The 24,103-nt window shown below is 35.1% G+C and overlaps 2 protein-coding genes across 2 annotated transcripts; one reads left to right on the top strand and one right to left on the bottom strand.

The window, feature by feature from the left end:
• Positions 1–614: 614 nt before the first annotated feature.
• On the bottom strand, positions 615–13,972 carry LOC100373138 (signal transducing adapter molecule 1-like). Its single transcript, XM_002739761.4, has 13 exons — positions 13,853–13,972; positions 12,986–13,070; positions 12,195–12,270; positions 11,895–11,990; positions 11,546–11,625; positions 10,955–11,018; positions 9,767–9,845; positions 8,868–9,054; positions 6,453–6,547; positions 5,709–5,885; positions 3,946–4,157; positions 3,258–3,514; positions 615–1,347 (listed from the first exon to the last, which is right to left on the bottom strand). Exons 1-13 carry the CDS (start codon positions 13,893–13,895, stop codon positions 1,152–1,154), a joined length of 1,647 nt encoding a protein of 548 aa, XP_002739807.2. The 5' UTR covers positions 13,896–13,972; the 3' UTR covers positions 615–1,151.
• Positions 13,973–14,188: 216 nt separating this feature from the next.
• Positions 14,189–22,380, top strand: LOC100373287 (U5 small nuclear ribonucleoprotein 40 kDa protein-like). Its single transcript, XM_002739762.3, has 9 exons — positions 14,189–14,384; positions 14,746–14,875; positions 15,684–15,777; positions 16,768–16,933; positions 17,923–18,045; positions 18,670–18,790; positions 19,577–19,659; positions 21,703–21,868; positions 22,116–22,380. Exons 1-9 carry the CDS (start codon positions 14,268–14,270, stop codon positions 22,166–22,168), a joined length of 1,053 nt encoding a protein of 350 aa, XP_002739808.1. The 5' UTR covers positions 14,189–14,267; the 3' UTR covers positions 22,169–22,380.
• Positions 22,381–24,103: the final 1,723 nt, after the last annotated feature.

Here is a 24,103-nt window from a genome sequence, read left to right as displayed (position 1 = left end):
TGCCAGAAGTTTAATTAATTAACTGTTAATTAAAGTTTGAGTTACTAAATTAAATGTAGACGTTAAACAACAGTAACACTTCATGTTGCCCGTAACTCGAAGTTTGGTTTACTGTTTATTAAACATTGAGTTTTAGTTTGGAGGTGGTTTTGCAAAAGTGGGCAAGGTTTCTGAAATATGGTTGATGTTTTTGTAACTCAATGTTCGTTACTCGAACAACTCAGCATCTCAATTTATTGCCACATTATCTAGCATCGTCTTAACGATGCATTCCAAGGACGATCATTTCCTAAAAATGTACACCACTAGTTTGTGAATAGAATATGAAAATGGAATACCAGGATTGACTACTATAGCATAAATGATTCATGCGTAATTTTAAAGAGGTGATAAGATAACTTGGTTGTAAGTATTATTTAATATTTATGTTTTATATTGTACATATATTTTAGTATAAACACTGATTTATGATTTCTTCACATAGTTCAGATCTGTGGATCATCACAAAGCATCTATGTAACAAATGTCATTAAAGTTCAGTGAGTGGTTGTTTACACGTGGTACACACACACACAAATGAAAGATGAGATAAATACAGACAGGAGTTGAAAATATTGTACGACAGCACCATATCTGTACTTTGTTCAAATCCCCGAACAGTTAAATATTATGTCTGTCAGTTAAATAAAAATCTTTCAGTTTCTCACAAGTAATTCTTATACTAAATAACAAAATGTACAGGACTTTATAAAAGCATAACATTTGACCAAGGTTTGGTAGCTACAATCACATAAAGACCCATCACACGCATTACACAGTAGTTCATTTAGTATATACGCCGTAGTTCTAAGAATGGTCATATTTCGAGTTACGAAGAAGTTGGGCTCAAATAAAGCCGTCCGACCGAATACATTTTATGTTACAAAGACAATCAGTCAGTCAATCACATGTAAATAGACAAGCAGCATGTCAGCTGATATCGCTCCTCTTTCAGATTCTTACAACATAAAGCAATTGAATCCACAGTTTTAGCAATCCATATATTACAAAATGAATAAATTTGATTGTGTTCCATATAAGCAGAAGGCGTTGCCTAAAAGGACAACAAGGCTAAAAATATTACTAATTTCCACACAGCAATCTGACTAATACTATAACAATTGCTGTTGCTGTTGAGGCTGTAAATACATCGGTTGCTGTACCATAGAGGGCGGCATACTAGTAGGCCCGTGTAGGGTATTAGGGCCGTCTGTTACTGGAGGAGGGCCTTGTTGTACATTGTTTTGATTTAGCTGTTGTTGTTGAAGTGAAGAAACTGGGTGACTGTAAGACGATGGTGGCATTGAACTGAAAATAAACACAATAACATTGGTAAGCTGATTGCAATTATGATAAATTTAATGGAAACTATACTTCAATTTCACTGACAAAAGATGGTTCATTTTATCTTGCATGCAATAGGCATGGAGCAGGCAATGAACCTCTTCTAGGAACATTTTGAGAGCATTTACATTTATGGACCTTTGGGGTTTGAGACTACTATTTGAAATATTTGATGGTCAGTACTTGAGTAAGCTATGGGAAATGTATAATACAAAACATTGCTCTCAAAATTGTTGAAAGTGCTGGCAATCTATTCGGCTTCCCTTTTTGTACACCAGAGCTATGGTCCATGTAACAGTCATAATTTTGTAACCACGATGAAATGAAACATCTAGATCAGAGAACATAGCATTACAGTTCATCAAGGTAGAATGTGTGACTGATATAATATGTATTACACAAGGTTTGAACTCAAGAAGGCATCAAACTGCTTGATGCACAATAAGTTTGCATTGGTGTCTTTTGGTATTCTCTGTTATTCCTATGTGCCATTTTATACATTTTGGTCAAAACAAAAAATGGGTGCCCTCTCAATACATTATTACATTATAATGTTAGTACATGTGTACATGTACTGTAATATACTTTATTTTAATTAGAATTTATTTTCACTGAATCATTCTTTCAACGAAAATTAATTCCAAGCGAAAATAAAGTATTTTACATTATTACATATGTACTGCAGTTTATTTTGATTCGTCCCTGAAATCAAAATCGGTATTTCCACAACCCATATGCAAATGAGGTCCGAGAGCAAACAAAGTAGTCCCTTCAGGAGTACAGTTTTTTGGAATAAACAATATTTAGAAGTACGATATTTTCCCCTTGGGGTACATGAATATACTTGCCCAGTGACATGAAATTTGAACAAGAGTAATGGTACTTTTAGGCAGTCACTTATTTTGGCCCAAACTAATTTGCATATCACCCATGCAATAATGTTTTTGGTATTTTCACGGTCAATATGCAAATGAACATGGTATTTTCATTGGCTACCGAACTATTTTTATTTTGTAAACACATTTTCGTCTGCTATTTTTATGGAATACTACGATTGGGAGAACTTAATGTATGTTGATCACCTGGAAATTGAGTTTTATAAACCTTGAAGGGCTCTCAGAAGATCCACCAGCAGTAAAATCAGCGATTACTATGCAGCCGCAACCATCAGCATCGAGATACCAGGTTTCTGCTGGCGACGTTGCGGCGTTACTCAGTTCCAAATAAAAATTACCAACGCCAAAATAGCAACATTTTAACCGGTAATCAAGACTCAGTCAATCCACGACCAGCAAGCAACATCACACACGAAGGTGTAGCGTGCAGCCACAGTCCATCAACGAAGGACAGTGGTGCAGCTAAGCGACAACCGTTGTCGACGAAAGTCATCCCGTCTGTGGAGTACCGCAGTTGCATGGCATGTTTGCCAATGCACAATTCTGTGGCGGAACTTTTAACTTCAACATAAACTGTGTATCATAGTCGTCCAGTTCAAGTTCTGGTTCTGCCGTGGTCCCAACTAAACGTCAACGAGTTATTTATTCGGACAGTGACTCAGATTAGACGTCTGATTATTTTAATTTCAAACAAACAGTGACACGCGTTCTCCGGGCACGTTCTACACTGACACGCGCTGCTAGGGCGTAACACTTATATTGGAACATATTAATGGGCAATGGGGTTCCCCGACCTAAATTCCATCCCGGTTTGCACGTTCTTTCTTTAATACAAAATAATCAAGTATGGAACATATGTAATAATAACACGGGGAGGGTGTGGGGTTCTGTCATAGTATTTCATATAATAATGTAACTTCTCCACTTGCTCTCTGCTACTAATAGAAGCAGATACAGTGAATGTTTTGAACATCTTACCTAGTATATTGCATCTGTTGAGACATCTGAGGCATGGAACTCATCTGTGGCATTTGACCCTGGGTCATTGCAGTTCCTTGGCTCATAGGTACTTGGGACATCTGGACTACTTGACCTTGCGTCATTGGAGGTCCTTGTGTCATTTGCTGTGGCTGACCCTGTGTCATCGGAGGTCCTTGGGACATTGGATGACCTTGCGGAGGTGACATTGGTTGACCTTGGGATGGAGGTGGACCTTGCATGTACTGTCCGTAGGGCTGAAATAAAGGAAACCAATTGATTGCTTTCTCTTGTTTCACTATACTGAGGTAATTTTATGAGCCAGCAGCCACATATAACACTGCCTCTAATTGGCTACCCAACCCTACAAACTAAGAAACAAGCCAATCATAGAACATTTTGCTTGTTTACTTTGTTTAATGAAGGCGCATGTAAATATTTTAAGCACAAAACACAAAGGAAAACAAACAGGTTGCAAATTATAAAATGTAAATGGGGAAAAATGTATCATATGCAAGCAAAGAAACATATAAAAATGGCCTGCTGAATATGAAGTCAAAATGTCCGGAACCAACAAAGGTTATTCATACATTCATACAGCTGCAAATCAAATATATAGTACACACATATCTCAGACATTAGCACATTAGGTAACTACATTATTTTTTAGCTTGAAAAGTAAACTCACTATGGATTGACTTATTGGCATTTGTTGTTGGTATTGTTGTTGATTCATTTTATTATAAGAAGAGTAAGCATAATAAGTTGCGTCCTTCATCAGTTGATGATACAGGGCAAACGCATCTCTCAATTTCTCTGTTAAAGCCGTCAGCTGGGCGTGTTTGCGATCTATTTTCTCCAGTTCTGTATCTATTAACGGTCCTATTTGTTTACATTGGTCTGTTAAAAAGAAACAAATAAATCGTAAGTTATAATAAAGTGTGAGTCTATTTTTATCTCCAAGCAGGCATCGACTTAGTCATGAATTATGCAAAGTGATATGTAAATGAGACACATAATATGCATCAAAATAAGGCTAACTATCTACTGTAAAATACTTGGAATTAATTTTCGAAATTTTCACTGAAGGAAGATTCAGTGAAAATAAAATTCAGCGAATATAGCTTTTTTCCTATATTTTACATTCAACTTGTCAAAAATCAGTGAAAAGAAATTTCTTTACAAAACACCCAAAAAGTCTATTCAGCGAAAATTGATTCCAGCTATAATAAAGTATTCTACAGTATTTGATTCCAACCTTGAGTTTTTAGATGAAATGCCACAATATTTATGTATCTGTGACTCAATAATATTATATATACTCTATAATACTCAATTACTGGTTGAAAAAGGAAACAATGATGAGTATTGATAAAACACAAGTTACCCATACCTTAAAAACTATATGTACGTGACTTGGTAAGATAAAATTTGATAAAATTTTACAACAATTTAGATTACTCAAATAAAGTAAGAGTGACTACAAAGTAATTGATTTATCATGACAACAGAAACATTTATTTCCTGAAGACGATAACACCAACAGTCCAGTTTTATCCATTTATTTAAAGTTGTGTAAAAACATAACATGCATAATTTTGAGTTTCCAATGCTTGAATACCTAATATTGGGTACTGTAAAATGACTAATTTTCACTGGGTTTAAATTTCACTGATTTACCATTTCAGGCATATTCAGTGGGTTTTAAATTCACGGTTTTATCATTTAGATAATGTGTTCTATATTAAATTTTACACATTCACTGGGTTTTAAGTTAGCGCATTTTCCAGTCAGCGAAATAAGCAAAATTAAAACCCAGTGAATAATTAATCCTTTTACAGTAATAAATAACACTATACTTTAGTATGAGAAATAAAATCTCATATGAAGAACATAAATAGAAAAGCCTCAAAAAAACCATTGTATAAGGTATGAATTACATGTACCTCAATATCAGTACAATGATCTACATGGGTACCACAAAGTGAATTAAGGATGTTGAATAGACATGCATGTACAAATGTCACTCCTTTTCTTGGATTATTAGTAAATACCTTAAATCAATGTTTCGATAGTTTAAAGTTGTTTTAATGTATGATGGACAAGTTCAAGATAAATTCTGAAATTCTTCCCATTAAATCTCAATCAACAAAACAACAGTCAACAGTTATCGGTAACTGCATTTTATGTGAAGTAGCATGACAACATAATCATTTAAATATCTGTGACTGGTCTTTAGAAGGTGCTTTTAATTTCTAGACTAAGCATCCCTTGAGTATCTGTCCATTAAATCCCAATCATCAAAATCAGTCTTCAATCACTGTCTGCAATTAATTACATTTTACGTGAAGTTGAGTGATCTATGCAGCGTTAAATATGCAAGCTAACTCCTAAAATATTGTGAATCATTAATTATTCATGACTGGTCTTTAGAAGGACTAGTGCTTTTACCTTCTAGACTAAGCATCTCTTGAGTATCTGGTCTTTCATCACCAGTAGGATCAGCATTCTGTAATAAATCCAAAGCTTTATCCATCTTTTCTTCATCTATCTCAACTACTTGTGGAGACGTATCTAACGTTCTAACTTCAACTTCTTCATTGAACTGAACTGACTTGGCTTTGATTACTGTAATGAATCATAGCATTAGAATTAAAGTTGATCAGATAAAATTTTGTTGACTTATTGTAACCACAAGAAGACAATTTCAAGTTACCTGGTACATTTTAACCATTATCTTTTGGCTGCGATCTAACACATGTTAATAATATATATTATCATACATCTGTCACTGTAACGCTATGAGTTACTCAGACAGTACGTTGTCGCATCGACCTCCGCTGCGCGTCAGTTGATACTCCTGCTGTACTGTCTTCGTGCATACTTTGAGGTATCCTCGTAATAACCTCATATTCAAGTTTGAAAACGATAACTACTGATCTAACTATGCTGAAGCGAAAGTCAACAAATTTCACACTTTTTAGCTCCAGAAATTGGTTCAGAAACAATATTCTTTAAAAAGCTTTGCAATTTGAAAGTAAATTGGTTGTCTCTGTGTATAAAATAATTGTTAGTAGTGAACAAAGTGGCATCCAGATTTTTTATATTTATATGGTATTGATGCATATTGGGTTACGCTGCTATAACAATCTCAATTTCAACCTTACAAGCAGTAGACACTTGCTTCACACCTACCTGGTTCTGGTTCGGCAGTCAGATCAGCTGTTACAAAGTTGGATGGAAATAAACCACTACCACGAAAGTTCTCTCCTTTCCACCAATTGGCATCACTGCAGAATCAAAATGATGCAAACTAATGATATCAACTATGAATTCTTACATACTGTAAAATACTTTATTTTCGCTTGAAATTTATTTCACGTTAAACTTGTCAAAAATAAGTAAAAAAAAATTCCATACAAAACACCCAAAAGTCTTTTCAGCAAAAATTAATTCCAGCTAAAATAAAGTATTTTACAGTACATGTATATGTAATATTTGCAAGTTTCGAGTGCATTTGACATTCTGGGCAAAAACAGATGTCTAATGTTAGAAGTTATTGATGCTAACACTAACAACCCTAAAGTATCTGAATGTTTGACTTTAGAAGTCATGCCTGTTACATGCACGGTAAATTGCAGGAAACACATGGGAAATATTTAAAGATTCATCCTTGATTAAGTAATTCAATAAAATCAAATCTCTGTAAAGTCTAAGCATCAGAACAAGACTGATAACACCGACAAATGTCTTGCAGAAATAGTAAGTACACTGATCAGCATTGAAAACATTTCTACATAAACCATAAGGTCACTCACAGATGCATGTAACAGCGTCCGATGCTGTTATTGACATAGTGCCATAAATTGTGGAACTGAAATGATCACCAACTTTAGAACTTAAAATTTGCATATGTATATGACAACTCAGGAGTTCCAATACACTCAAATAAGAGTATTTAAAGGTGTGTTTTGGAGCAATGGATTGGCAAACAGGCAGAAAAGCAATTTCAAAAACTTTGACTTTGTTTTAATGAAAACTTGAAGTATACATGAGGGTACATATTATTATTTATTTATTTTGGAAACTCAATTTTTAACTGAAGGAATTAAACTAGATTAAATAATCATGTTAGAAATGACTACTGTTCAACTCTCGCCGTTTAATTGTACTTAGCGTATGTTACTATGACAGTCAACCAATTCGAGAAAAACAGTCGACAATGACTAAATGCATGGTCACAGCCAAATCGATGTTTAATTGAAATAAAAAAAATCAAAGAAGACAGAGAACTCTAAGACAGGAAGAGAAACACGAGCGATGTATTTGAACAACAGGCATTATGGCAGTAATACCCACGATGCATTATTCCCATAAGCGTGGGTATGTGGAAGTTCATAGCCAAGCGTACTGCCATCAAGAACAAGGTAAGAAATTATGTGACGAGACCGTCCCGATTTGCCGTCGATTTCTGGGTTCGGGTGCGTTTCATACAAGAAGATCGATACGAACTACACCGCCGATTGTAGTAGACATAATCCCGATGACAATTGGAAGTTCGCAGGAAGCTAATACAGTTGATTTATAACAGACGAAGTAAATGGAAATCACTTTTCAGTCCTCATTGAGACACAAACGTAATTTAATACACACTACTACAGTTTGACTAAAGTTTACAAACACCAAGGTCAGTCACACAAAGTCAACCAAATTCAAAAGGGATTTTTAAATGCACCGGGGAACATGAGACGAACAATTGTGCATACTTAGATGACGACTCCATGCTATATCAGTGTGAAAATGGCAATTTAAACTTTGTTTGCAGATTTTCCCCGGCAGATTTACATAATAATACAGTTCGATAACACGGCCAGTCACATAAAATCCATCAAAAGGGAACTGCAAGTCGTATAATGCCAAAACAGTACCATGATTTCACAACTTTCTAAATACGTTCGCTTTTATCGACATCCACTGTACAGCTTAATGTCTTCCCGTTCGCAAGAACACAAAGCCTAAACTATCAGAAATTCGTAACACATAATTCAAGTGATGGAATAACAAAATTACTCATCATTTGTAAATTCAATCCATCGAAAAAGTATAAAAAACATTTTTATAAAAAATAAATAAATACACTTTGAAAAGAAACAAGATTCATAAACATAAATCTATTTGAATACAATCTCACTACAAATTACACAATACTTATTTTCTAGTGGAGTTTCTTCACAGCAAAACTATTGGAATCATGCACACGTGTGAGTACTTCGGTGACGCATTTTATAGCTACGCCCAAAATAGTCCATCATTTATTGCGCAACTGTGACCAAACGACATCATTCTGTTAACATCCACACATTTTCATAAAATCTCCATGCACTTTTTTACCATTCATAAGTACAATACACTACAATTTACTCCATTTCTCTATACTCTATTTCTTGGTACATTCCTACATACTAATAAGGGATTCAGACACATTCCAAGCTGAACAAGTTTTTTGGACTAATAACAAAGCTGGTCAATCTTTTCCCAGCAATAACAACCCAAACAAATACAATTTGCCATTGTCGTAACACCATACATGTGTTGTCACACATTTCTTACCTATCATCTGTAACAGTGATTAATTCACCAGATTTAAATGTCAGTTCGTTATCTTCAGCTGCTTCAAAATCATACAGTGCTTTGACCTTTCTAGCTTCATTTTTTCTTGGCGATGATGACGATGATATAGCGGTAGGGTAGAGACTAGACACTTTGGGGGTACCATCACTCAAGGACAACTCAATTGCTAGAAATAATAATAATAAAAATAAATATTGGAATTTACTGTGGTGTTGCATTATGTATGTGAAACATTTTAATAATCCTGATTGTGAAATAAGAACAAAGAAGGGATTTATAAAAAACAGTGTCCGGAATGAGAAGAAAACGTTAGATCAAATTGGTGACGATTGGATGATTGAACCCACATGGTGTTGATCGATAATTTAACCTGCATAACATGTTTCTACTGTGTTAGACCAAAGACACTACAGAATACACAAGATGGAATTGATTAATGCTTCATACAATGTTCCTTGGTGCATCACATACTACCAGTATTAGGCAAGAGTCAAGATGCAACAAGTCACCTTCCACCTTATAACGATTTTCCTATCGTTTACATGTATGTAAGCATCATCAGTGACACTTCGCCTCTCAAGATGGCAATATATTTGACATTTTGCCCAGGGCCCTGGTAATTTGTCATTTTGAACTGTAATCCCTGAAGTTCACTTGACAAAATTGCATTTCAATAAATGGTGATGTATGGCACCCTCTAGATACGTGAACGCAACCCCCGCAGGCATTTTTGTTGCAAGTGATTTAATGTAAAACGTTGGTATATAGTATATATGCTATGCTTTCAGTGTCCAAATTTTGACGATCACTGTTACAAATTGACTTTAATGACACAGGAGAAGTTTTATTAAAAATAAAAATCTGAGATTGATACTTACCTTTAGCGATGTCATCTTCTTCTTGTTGTGAAGAAACAACATTGGGATCTTTACTGACTGTAACACTACTAGATTTAGGCTGCCAAAAAACAAAATTTGCCAATAAATTATAAAGCTATGAATTTCTATTTTGGAGTTAAAGCAAGAGTATTATGAATACCAATGTGCTACTTTATGAATGACTAAAGACAAGTCATTGAAAATGACAGTCCCTGTTAAATTTTTGTGCTCGTCATATTAAAGCTGAGGGGTTGTCGCGAGCGTGTCCTTGAAACTTGACTTCCAAGTGGCGCATACAACAGATTGTTTATTTACATCAAAACATGTGTTTCGTGTCATAGTAATATGGCCAAAAATAAAAACAGCCAATATTCGGCCATCTTTGATCCGATTATGAAACACACTGATATGTATGATGTATGTGCCAAATACAGATGAAAATGGTACATAAATTGTGGAAATATAGTAGTAAGGCCAAAAAGTCAGATGCCTGCCAGTCTACCATTCTTGACCAGATTTTGAAACAAATTGTCATGGACATGCATCCTAACATGTATAAAGTACATGTATGTGCCAAATTTGAATGAAAACGAACAGAGCACGTCCAAGATTCCGCATAAAAAAACAAAAACAAGATGCCTGCCAGTCGACCATCTTTGATCCAATTGCGAAATAAATCGTTATGGACATGTATCCTAACATGTTTAATCTATGTACCAAGTTTGAATGACAACTGACAAAGCATGTCTAAAATACAACATTTTCAAAAAAAAAGATGGCTGCCAGTCGGCCATTTTGAATCGAATCGCTAAACCACTGCATGTGCATATGTCCCACATGAGGTACTAGGCACATGCAAAGAACGAACGGAATCGGTCCACAGGATTCTGAAATATGACTCTGGACAGACTGACGCACGAACGGACGGACACACGGACAGACTCACAGACGGTCGGGGACATGTATGAATGAAAACTGATAACATTTTCAAAAAACAAGATGGCTGCCAGTCGGCCAAAAAACATCGTGTTCTTACACATGTAATCCTACATACTATAAAAGGTTTAATTGTAACTACTAGAAATTTTAATGATTTTAATTACATTCATGAAGACAAAAAGTCACTGACACATCCTGTCATAGAATGAAATTTTCACTGCTAACAAAGCAGTTTACAGTCTATCTCACCTGATCAGAAGATACAAAGTCCTGCCCTTCGGCTTTTAAACTATTGTACATTGATGGAATCAAACTGTAATAGAAAGACAAAGAGATAAGAATAAAGAAACAAGCAGCCTGCTAGCTATAGCTGAGTTGAAGATTCTTTGGTTTCTTAGCCTTCAAATACATAGGGGTGGGCGTTTGGGTAGGGGTGTTGGGTGGCAGTATCAACATTGCTACACTTCTGGCCATCAGAAGTATATACATACCAGCATCAGTTTTGTATAGTACATTTTGATTCTGTATTGTAGACATCCATGTTAACTTTAAAAGTTTACGAAGCCTTCATAAAATATGGAAAAAAATTGTTATCTTTACTTAAACAAAATATGATTTATAACATCTTAGTACCTTTACATACTTTTGTAATATCTCTCTGGTGAGCAAAATACAAGTATGTCTATTCAACTTGTGAAAATCATGTTATTATTGACAACCAGTTACAGATAACAAAATTGACCCCATGTCTGTCACAAAGTTGGTATTCATTAATGCAGCAACCAGGAAACTCAAAAATAAAAGAAACTTCAAATACTTCATTTCCAGTAAAACACTTACTTTAATTGTGGATCATTCTTGAATTCTTCAGACCATTGTTTAATCAGATTTTTCAACTTTTCAGCTACCTTGGGATGACCCTATGAATAGTAGACATGTACAACAAAAGAAATAAATACAAGCATGTCACAGTTTCAGTTCTATCAGAGGTCAACTCCAACAGCTGGTGAGTACACCACAGACTCAAATCATTCAAAGATGTTGATAGGGGGTTGACCTGTTACCATGGTTACATACCATTATGTTTTTTTCACATACCCTTATGTCTAAGTTAGATACTAATAATGTCAAACCAGACATGCTAGTCATGCACATTAACATATATAATTTCATTATTACATGTACGTACCTTAGATATTATATTCCTGGCTTCTGTACAGAAATCTCTGGAACAGACTTCCAAATGAAATATTTTACCAGAGTTACTCACACAAGCACCAAGTAGCTATAGACGAACAAAACAATAGATCAAATTGTGATGTTTTAAGCAGGTAATTCAGAAAAATAAGATTTAAATAAATTTAATCATTTTAAATTAATTTAAATTAGGAATGAGAATACGAGAAATGTGCAATACGAATGCAATAAATTTGTGAAATAGGTGACAAGTTGATGACATCTGAGCTAATAAAGGCGACTATGTACTTACTGTGAGAGCCTGCATACCCACATGGGGTATTGGATGTTTAATTCTCTTCATTATAGAACGCAGGCAGTCTTTAGGTCTGTGAATTGAAGAAATGCGTGTTTAACACACCTATCATAATAGAAATCATGATGTAGAAGGTTGATTGAGAAATATAATAAATTGCTTAGAAACATTATTTTATTGGCAAATCACTGCAGAGAATAGCAATCTGAGTGTGATATCAAATGAATGTTTTAATGAACTCTAAAGCACTTTTTAAAATCACAAAACAGTGCATATTCTGATGACAAGAACAGTTTGAATTACCCTGGCTTAAATTATTCAATATTTTTCACAAATACAATGCAAGGTAGTAATTTCATTGAAATCTGATATATTGTACAGAGTGTATTTTTTTATTGTATTTTATTATTATATTATTATTATTATATTTTATTTAATTTGTACTATATTTTTTATTATTTTGTATTTTGTTGTGCTTTTAATACATACACCTTATTTTATTAATTTTAACTATTATCACATCCATATGTATGTCAAACCCTTGTGTGCTTTTGCATTTACCAAAACTACCAAAAAAATAAGATAAAAATTAAAATTAAATAAATTTAAAAAAATAAATATATAGAGATATTTAACAAAAAAATAAAAAAAAGAGGAAATCAAGCATGGGATTTTCAGGGTCACATTGTTAGTAGAAGGTCACAGGTTAAAGCTAACTAGCTCATAAGTTATAGTACAATTTAGTATACTGTTTATAAACAGTAAATAGATAATAAAAAGTGACTCACCCATTGGTAACCCTTCCTACTCTGTCACAGATATCCATGATAAGACCCCAGTCTTCTGTGGTGTTCAACTCACTGGTAACTTTCTCTGCAATGACAACAAGTAACATAAACATGTGTATCATTCGAATGATTTTGATAAACATACAGAAATTGATCCAACAACTATGTTGAAGTTGTGAAAAAAATTAAAAGCAAAACAACTATGTGTATACAAATACAGGTTTCTGTTGCCTGAAACGTGTATTCTAATCTATCTATCCTGACAATTATCAGACATATTTCTTTTCAACACTCAAAATTTATCTAATAAAATTAATTAGAATGGTTATATTGAAAACCAGTTAAAAGAATATGAAGTTTACCGAAATTATTGACATACATTACGTGATTATACGAATAGGCTGAAGTTTATAAAACATGGTTGCAAATTATTTAACCATAGACAGTAATTAGTAGAATACTGTCTATGGTTTAACTTTTTTTTTATGCTTGTGTGAACACAAAAACAACAGTCTGTGTGATTGACATTTGCTGGTATACCGCTGTTGTTTTATAAATTATTTATTTATTTATCACCATTTATTCAATTGTTTGAAAAACAATGTACAGTTTGATTAATTAATTAATTAAAATAGCAAACATCGAGATATTTACACACAGTCGCAGTATTATTATCAATGACATACGCATTTTGTACAGCCATCATCTGACTGTGACTCAGACAATGGAGGTAGCTCAGACGAATACGAGCATTTGTATCTCCCAGTATAATTTAATAATATCAAAGTTCTCAATATCTGGATGATCAGGGACGATTACAAACACTGTGTGGGTTATAATCAAATTAGACCGTTCCAGTGTACTTACCGACATCTGCATCGAACGGGGAAGAGCTACTGAACAGCGGCATTTTGACAAGATTCGAGTTTCCTTTTCTTTCAGACAAAATACATTTACTCTACAGGATTGCCCTTTCTTGTTTTGATGAGCTGCGCATGCGTAAATTAAGATGACGTCATATTGTTTTGTCGTTCGTGATTTATAACAAAATAATATGAATTGAAATTGAATTTACGAAAAAAATTATAAATATTCATAGAGACAATCGTTGTGATTTCCTGTAAAAATGAAACTTTCGTTTTCAGGGAGGAGGTCAAATGAGGAAAGTGTTCCCAAACAAACGCAAGATTATAACGCTTGTTTGTTTGCAACTTCTTTACTCTAAAGCGTGGTTTGTTGTCTTTCATTCGAAATATTAGAAATTGGTCTAGAGCTAATCGAAATGCCTATCATGGAACCGAAAAGGAAAGCAGATGACGTGGCTCTGGTCCCGGTGAAAAAGTCAAGAACTGATATAGTTGCTGTACCAGGATCAAGGCAACAGTCTCTTGTCGAAGCGGTGAGTCAATCTGTGAGCACAGTTCTCAACAACTAAAGGACTGTGATTCGAGAAGCAGAGTGTCAAAGTACTTTACATTTGTGATTAAACTATTTACTAAACTGCTAACCCATAGTGAGAAATTACACACTATACGATCTGACACAGTAACAAGTAGTGATAGAATGCGAAACAGAAATGAGTTAAACTGAAAGCAAAATAATATAGTGCACAATGTACTAATAATACTACTAAAGTGCTCCCTATATTTTGCTGCAACATTTTGTATATTGTATATTCTATAACCTCAATAGATCAGTGTGGAAATTGCACCAAAAATAACCACCTGCATATTTTGTTGACTTTAATTTTTTGTCTGTAGGGGCCGCCAAGAACGTCAAGTTTGTTGGCACCGATAATGCTGTTAACAGGACATGAAGGGGAAATATTCTCATGTAAATTCTCACCAGATGGTAACACATTAGCATCAGCTGGCTATGATAGACTTATACGTAAGTACTACTAGTATGTATAGTATGTACATGAGGAGAATTATTCAGGTTGTAGGAAATAGGGGGGGGGGGTTTGACATGTTCAAGGATTCTGAACAATTATCTCTGAGTATGTTTTCAGTAAATAAGCTATGGCTGGATTAAATAATTAATTTAGTAAAACTTGTTATGGAAAACAAGCAAATCAATCAACATGAATTGATAACAATTATTCTAAACGTAATTCCTCCATAATTGTCCAGTACTGGGCCATAATGATTATTCTTTATAATGGCTTGGTACTGATTTTCAGTACTGGACCATCGTGATTACCCTCCACAAAGGGTCAATACTGGAGAAGGATTTTATAGGCTTTTAGAATTTACTGTAAAATACTTTATTTTCACTGAAGGGATGATTCAGTGAAAATTTAATCCAGTGAATATACCTTTTTACCTATATTTTACATTCAACTCGTCAAATATCAGTGAATTCAATACAAAACACCCAGAAAGTGACTTCAGCGAAAATTAATTCTAGTTAAAATATATTACCGGTAATTCTAATTGCTCATTACAAGTGCTTGCATTCAAGATTTAGCAAACAGGGGTTTCATTCATAGCCGACTACAAGCCCAAATTGGCCATCTACTTTCTGTCCCGACTGCCAACGCCGGTCTCGCTGCTGCGCTTCGCACTGCCGAGAGCCTTTTTATTTTATTTTTTGGCTTGTTGTTACACGATGATGGCCTGCTATTAAATGCATTTGTGAAACCCCTGAGCAAATAAAATACATCGATTACTTACCTTTACTTGTCATTATTTTTCAGATCTTTGGAATGTCTATGGTGAATGTGAAAATTTTGCTCTTTTTAAAGGCCACACAGGAGCTGTTATGGAATTGAATTTTTCAACAGATGGAAGGTACACTTTCATATTATCCAAATCATTTCTGTGTCTTTTGATTTTTTGACAGTATGAGATGTGTAGATCCACCACTCAAAAATTAAATTTACTTACAATATTTTATAGAGTACTGTGAAATACTTTTTGGGTGTTTTGTATGGAATTTATTTTCTGATTTTTGATGAGTTGAATGTAAAAATAAAGGAAAAAAAGTATATTCACTAGATTTTATTTTCACTGAATCATTCCTGCAGCGAAAATAGCGAAAATTAATTCCAATAAAAAATAAAGTATTTTACAGTACATGTAAAAAATATTATTTTTTTTATCTGAAAAAAAAATGAGCATTTTTACAAAGTACAGTAATGTTTGCACCAAACATTAGAGAATACAGATACTGGCAACTGTAACAAACATCATTGATGTTCAGTGCGATGTCTTGGTGCATCATGTTCTACTAAGTTAGCCACAGAATATGTGCAACATGTCCACTACTGCCATGTCACGCTTTTTCCAGTTTGTGTAACCCGTTTTTGAAAACACAATGTATTAAATATGTTCACATTTAGGTGCGACTGTCTTGTATACAGTGGCATAGACTTGTTTTTGTTTGAAAACAATGAATAAAGATATTGTTTACTTTTATTGAGTCACAAAGAAAACATCCTGTCAACTCCAAGTCGTTTCCTGTTTTCATTCAAACCCTACTAGGTTGTATTCAAATGCTGATATATTGCAGTCATGTTTTTGTTTGGAAATTTGCCCATCAAAAATTGTAATTATTATTTTCTTGTATGTTGTCATGTAAATTTTGTTAACTTTAATCTTAGTTAAGTCTTGAAACATTTGAATAATCCAAATTGCATTTGAATTCAAATATACCATTATCAAAGAAATTGCTGCAGCTCCCCTGTCCCTCTGTTTTCCAGCATCTTTGGTTACACTAAAACTTTTTGTTTGATTCATGCATGTCAGAACTGATTCACTGTCTCTCCTTGTACCCCTCAGTACACTATTCACAGCATCGACAGACAAAACCATTGCATTGTGGGATATGCAAACTGGAGGAAGAATAAAGAAGTTAAGGGGTCACACTTCATTTGTCAATTCCTGCCATTCAACAAGAAGAGGTGTTCAGTTGGTTGTCAGTGGCAGTGATGATGGCACAATCAAGGTGAGACTGGAACTCGTCATCCACTACTTATTTGCTCAAACATACAGTGTGTAGTCACCTACCTGCTCAGCTATTTTGATTATTGCCTCTTAGACTTTTGCGATTTCTATTAATTTATGTACCCAAATCATTTTAAAAAAATAATTATTAAATCTAATTTTTGGTGTTCAAAAATGGGATTCAAATTTGTATCTTTTAAATTCGTGTGCTAACTTTTTATGTAAAACATAGCTCAGGACTCATTATTTCTCAAGTGAATTTAAAAAAAAATGTTATAAAATGTGACATCCTTTGATGTTATGCGTTACCTCACATTTCCAGTGATCGTTGATTACAATGGACGATTACCAGAGTACCAAGGACGATTTTAACAAAACTTTAACTTTAATCTTTATTTACTCACAACATAAACATGTGGCAGAAAAAATGCTTTAAAGCAATGCATATAGATAGTAACATTTCAGTGTGGATAAAATTGGAAAGCATCACTCTTATCTTGAATGACATGTTGTTGAAATGATGAAATTTACAACGCTGCTATGGATGCCATGAGTGACGTGATGTGTAAATTCATTCCATCGCCCTTGACCGATTTCATTCAAACTTGGCATTGACATCAGTCATGGGGGTTACTAATGAGCTTGAAGGTTGAAATTTCAACGCTGCTATATATGGATGCCATGAGTGACTTGATGCATAAATTGAAGCCTTTGATTAAAGAACTGATATCCATTTTGACTTGAGATCCCTACAAAATCAGTTCGGTAAGAGAACACAATGAAGTGAAGCCACAATGACATAACTGATTGTTAATGGTCATCATCATTGATGTTACCTATCATCTTTTAAATTTAAACTTTTTCAAAACCAAGATTGCTTTTTATATTATAATAGCAGATACTTTAAATTGAGTGGTTCTCATGGACAGTTGTGAACCATTTAGCTGTCAATTCAGCCAAAACATTGTATTCTTACTTATTTGTTTTCAGCTTTGGGACACCAGAAAGAAAGGAGCAATAGAAACATTCCAGAACACATACCAAGTAACAGCTGTTTCATTTAATGATACCAGTAATCAAGTTATATCAGGTGGTATTGATAATGATCTCAAGGTCAGTACATCTTGCTGTAATAAAGAAAGGTATTATAATAGTAGAAAAAGTTCTGTCATCATTTCAAATTTGGATATATATATATATACTCATCAGTTTAAAATATCACACTAATTTAATTTTAATGTGACTAGTATACATTATTTTGAGATAATGATTTGAAAGTGTGGCTTAAATGTAAGCACACTGTGTACATGTACAATTTGCATTAAGGTTTAATCAATTGTGTTCACATTTCGTGAAGAGAGGTGGTCGTCACGTTGCACATGTGCGACATTTGTGTTGATAAACATTTTCCCACAATTCAATGCACTTTTCTAATGAAATCACAAGTACGAGTTTTGCCCTAGATGCAACTTGTACTGATTACTCATTCGAGACCTTCCAATCACCAAAAAAAAAAATACCTAATTAAAACTTAGTAACCTCTCAGTTCATCTTTGTTCATATGAGACCTACGCCTTTTAAACTGAAGTAAAATTAATACCATCCCCAAGAAATGTTCAATTTGAGCTTCATGTACATCATAACAATGCAATTATACATTGTGTTTGAATGAAAAAAAACCTGTCCCTATAAACAATCTACATGTAACTATTTGTTGGTTTTGTGTTTTGTCATCAGGTTTGGGATTTAAGAAAAAACGATATAGTTTACAAGATGCGTGGACATTCTGACACAATAACAGGCATGGAGTTGAGTCCTGATGGTTCGTACATTGTAACAAATGCCATGGACAATACAGGTAAGCTTTAACTGTGATGTTTCACAAGAAATAACATACATGTACATGTATGAAGGTGTATAAATCATTTGTAGGAATCTGGTGCTATTATGACAATATGACTGTTGTAGTGCTTGCTTAAGTTTGTCTCCAAGCAACTATTAATACGTTGGAATTTCACGATACCCTATCATAGTGCAATAGATATGCGACCAACAACAGAATAGAGAATTTAAAAATATTACATGTACATGTGTACAGTGATACCAAAACCGATTGTCTATTGTGCACTGATGTGAGAGTAATGCAGAAAGTATATAGACAACTATAAGTTCATGTAGCCGATACTGTCATGGGCAAATGTTCTATTCAGGTCATATGTTTTGAAATTATTCTGGGGCTTGAAATAAACAAATCAACCTGAGTTATCTAGGAAGCTATGCTATTAAAATCTCAGCTAAACTGTATGAATTGGGAGTCGAGAGTGATAATTAGCTGTACTGAGTCTTGACTTGGGTGAGTGATCAGAGTGATTGCTCTCCTTAGAAAGTAAAGGTCTATCCATTGTGTAATAATCATGCAGTGATTAAATTACTCTGACAATGCTATCATCCATGTAACCAATACAGTCATTGGCAAAGCTCCTTACTAGAACTATCTTCTGTTTCCAGAAATAAGATTTATATTGTAAAAGGCAATGCTACTGCTGAACCCCAATTACATTTTCACAGCTGATTTACCCAGACACACAAAATTGTATGTCTCTCAGTATTGCTTATTTGTTTTTTCTGTTATTCTGTGTACCAGTGAGAATTTGGGATGTCAGACCGTTTGCACCACAAGAAAGATGTGTGAAACTGTTCCAGGGTGCTCAACACAATTTTGAGAAGGTTTGTGAAATTTATTGTAAAGTCGTTTTGTGAGGAAATGGGGGTAATTTGTTTTTCCCTTTTTGAGTATCTGCTAGACTATATGCCACTGATTTAACACAATTCTCTCTATTCTTGTTTGTATATCCCACCAATTATGTGCATACTTTGTGATATTCTCAAGATAGTCCTTTTATTATACATCTCAGCCTAGTAAAACAATTTGATGGGTATTAAGGTCCCATGTTCAATGTATGTACCAGTACTGGTGTTTTTAAATATGTCCGTCTGTACACGAGACTCGCTTCTGAAATGGCAGAAATGCTTATGAGCACTGTGACTAGTGATAAGTGTGTAACCCAAGTACAATCGGTGGGTGACTAGTAATAAGTGTGCAACCCAAGTACAATCAGTGGGTGACTAGTGATAAGTGTGCAACCCAAGTACAATCAGCGGGTGACTAGTGATAAGTGTGCAATCCAAGTACAATCAGTGGGTGACTAGTGATAAGTGTGCAACCCAAGTACAATCAGTGGGTGACTAGTGATAAGTAAGCGACCTAAATTGCAATCAGCGAGTGACTAGTGATAAGCGTGCAACCCAAGTACAATCAGTGGGTAACTAGTGATAAGTGTGCAACCCAAGTACAATCAGTGGGTGATAAGTGTGCAACCCAAGTACAATCAGTAGGTGACTAGTGATAAGTGTGCAACCCAAGTACAATCAGTAGGTGACTAGTGATAAGTGTGCAACCCAAGTACAATCAGTGGGTGACTAGTGATAAGTAAGCAACCTAAATTGCAATCAGTGGGTGACTAGTGATAAGTGTGCAACCCAAGTACAATCAGTGGGTGATAAGTGTTAAACCCAAATGAAATCAGTAGGTGACTTGTAATAAGCGTGCAACCCAAGTACAATCAGTGGGTGATAAGTGTGCAACCCAAATGCAATCAGTGGGTGAGTGGTAACTAGTGATAAGTGTGCAACCCAAGTACAATCAGCGGGTGACTAGTGATAAGTGTGCAACCCAAGTACAATTAGTGGGGGACTAGTGATAAGTAAGCAACCCAAATTGCAATCAGTGGGTGACTAGTGATAAGTGTGCAACCCAAGTACAATCAGCGGGTGACTAGTGATAAGTAAGCAACCCAAATTGCAATCAGTGGGTGACTAGTGATAAGTGTGCAACCCAAGTACAATCAGTGGGTGATAAGTGTGCAACCCAAATGAAATCAGTAGGTGACTAGTAAATAAGTGTGCAACCCAAGTACAATCAGTGGGTGATAAGTGTGCAACCCAAATGCAATCAGTGGGTGACTAGTGATAAGTGTGCAACCCAAGTACAATCAGTGGGTGACTAGTGATAAGTAAGCAACCCAAATTGCAATCAGTGGGTGACTAGTCATAAGTGTGCAACCCAAGTACAATCAGCGGGTGACTAGTGATAAGTGTGCAACCCAAGTACAATCAGTGGGTGACTAGTGATAAGTAAGCAACCCAAATTGCAATCAGTGGGTGACTGGTGATAAGTAAGCAACCCAAGTACAATCAGCGGGTGACTAGTGATAAGTGTGCAACCCAAGTACAATCAGCGGGTGACTAGTGATAAGTAAGCAACCCAAATTGCAATCAGTGGGTGACTAGTGATAAGTGTGCAACCCAAGTACAATCAGTGGGTGACTAGTGATAAGTAAGCAACCCAAATTGCAATCAGTGGGTGACTAGTGATAAGTAAGCAACCCAAATTGCAATCAGTGGGTGACTAGTGATAAGTGTGCAACCCAAGTACAATCAGCGGGTGACTAGTGATAAGTGTGCAACCCAAATGCAATCAGTGGGTGACTAGTGATGAGTAAGCAACCCAAATTGCAATCAGTGGGTGACTAGTGATAAGTAAGGAACCCAAATTGCAATCAGTGGGTGACTAGTGATAAGTGTGCAACCCAAGTACAATCAGTGCGTGACTAGTGATAAGTAAGGAACCCAAATGCAATCAGTGGTTGACTAGTGATAAGTGTGCAACTCACATGTGACAATGACTGTGTCCCTTTCTCTTGATTTCAGAATTTATTACGATGTAGCTGGTCTTCAGATGGAAGTAAGATAGCATCAGGTTCAGCTGATAGATTTGTATATGTATGGGATACCACAACAAGACGAATACTTTATAAACTTCCAGGACATAATGGTTCAGTTAATGAGGTTGATTTCCATCCACAAGAACCTGTAGGTATGTAGCATGCCATCATTTTTATTATTCATAATATTATTGTAAGTTCAAAACCCTCAGCCAGATAGCCAGATAGATATTTTCGACTTCTTGTTAAAAACCGCAAGTCCAATTGCTTTGATACTACATATATAGGTACTACATGTGGACCTCACTCAGATTTTTTCATTTTGTAATGATATCTTAAATTCTCTAATTTTGATGAATATTTTTGTCATTTTTGACAACTTTCTTTTCTATTTTTTAGTTGCTTCATGCGCCAGTGATAAAAAGATCTATCTTGGAGAAATTCAACCATGACCTAATTCAATGCTTCACTGCCATCACTGTACAGTAAAGTTAACATTTTTATTTTTTAATATTCATCAAGTACTGGTATTTTCCAGCCCGCTGCGGTTGATCTGTGAACTGAACAAGAAATGTAACTCTTATTTGATACATTAGTCTGTCACCTCAAGTTTTATGTCACATTTGCAATAAAGTACTAGTATATCACAAACACTAAAATGAAACTTCCATATTAATGTACCGGTACGTTTTTTTTGCAACTACCGGTACTTTGGGTTATGGTCCGGTACCTCACTGAGGCCAATCAACAACAAAAACTATTCATTTAACGTTTCACACTGGAATGACTTCTCAAGAATGCTAATCCCTGAATGTCATAGTATTGTTTACTCATAAACAGTAAAACTATCGGCACACGGCAAGCTACGACTAATTAGTCCCCGTTCGGACGTAGTCCGAAAACGGGGACTTATGTTTTGCCCTGTGTGCGTGCATGCGTCCGTGATCACCTGTATCTCGAACATGCATGGACCGATTAAGTTCAAACTTCACTCATATATCACACATTATATGGGACATATGCACATGCATTTTTTTCATGCTCCGATTAACGATAGCCGAATAGCGACCATTTTAAGGCCGAAAATGCATCAAAATAACACATTTTCACCATTCCGGACCCGGATCTCAGTTATGCATGGACGGATTTCAGTCAAATTTGGTACATACATTAAACATAATAGGACCTTGATGCACGTTATTTTTTTTTTCGGATCAAGTTCGAAATGGCCGACTGGCGGCCATTTTGTTTTAAAGAATTCAGTTCTGGATCCGTATCCGAGACATGTCTGGATTGATCAAGTTCAAACTTCACACACATGGTACATCATGTCACAAATACATATGTGCATTTGTTTCATGATCCGCTTAACAATAGCTGAATGATGGCCATTTTAAGGCCGAAAATGCATCAAAATCACGTATTTTCACAATTCCGGAACCTGATCTCAGTCATGCATGGATGGATTTTGTTCAGATTTAGAACAATGTGTTGTACATATGCAGGTGCATTTCGGTCATGATCTGCTTTGAATGTATATGTCACTCAAATATGAATGGAACGGGGACGTGTCATTGACAATGACTTGTTGAGATACTAAAATTGCACAAGATTATTTATGGGTCGTGGGTCGTGAAATACTGGAAGGTGTTAATGTGTGTGAATAGATGGAAATATTTATCAAGATCTTGTGAGCCACCAAGATTTGGTTTTCCCCCTTAATACTACCTGTGTTACATTCTCTAATATCCACACATCCATTGTTCCCTTGGAAACGATGGTTTATGAACAGTGAGCACAATGGTGATAGAGAAAGGAACATTAATGGGGGGGGGTCAAAAGCAAGTCATCTGACAAGTCACCTGATCTCAATGAGACCTCAGCAGCTACTTACAAAGTCTATTACAGGAAATATTTGAAGATTGGTTCCAAATTACAGCAAGCCAAATCTATGTGAGTCTATGTATGTTGAAATTCAAACTTGTTAAAATTAAATCTGAACATTCATATGACAAGCCAAAATGATGGCCAACTGGAAATTGAAAATTAGTTGTTTAGTAGGTACCGTGTTTCACATACATGTAGTAGTTCTACAATCGCAATACAACTTTTGAAAAGTTTTCAGAGTACAACTTTTTAGAGCATGCCAAGAATGCATTCAGATCAACACTTGAGTTTGGGCTTGAGTTTTTTGTGTAAAGCAAAGTTTTTTTGGAAACTTTATCAGTTTCCTAGTCTGTTCTTTATTTTAAACACTATGTGACAGAAATAAACAGATATTCTTTCTAGAAAAACAATGAATGTGTGGTCTTCATTTCATGTAAGGTCATGAATCCTGTGGTTCTCGTGTTAGGGGTATTATGTGTCTCAACTTGGTCAGAAAATTG

The sequence above is a fragment of the Saccoglossus kowalevskii genome, chromosome 14 (assembly GCF_978046115.1).
Source record: "Saccoglossus kowalevskii chromosome 14, keSacKowa6.1, whole genome shotgun sequence".
In the NCBI taxonomy this organism is placed as follows: Eukaryota; Metazoa; Hemichordata; class Enteropneusta; family Harrimaniidae; genus Saccoglossus; species Saccoglossus kowalevskii.
The sequence above is the reverse complement of the archived record's forward strand: the minus strand, read 5'-3'. Positions and strand labels throughout refer to the sequence as shown.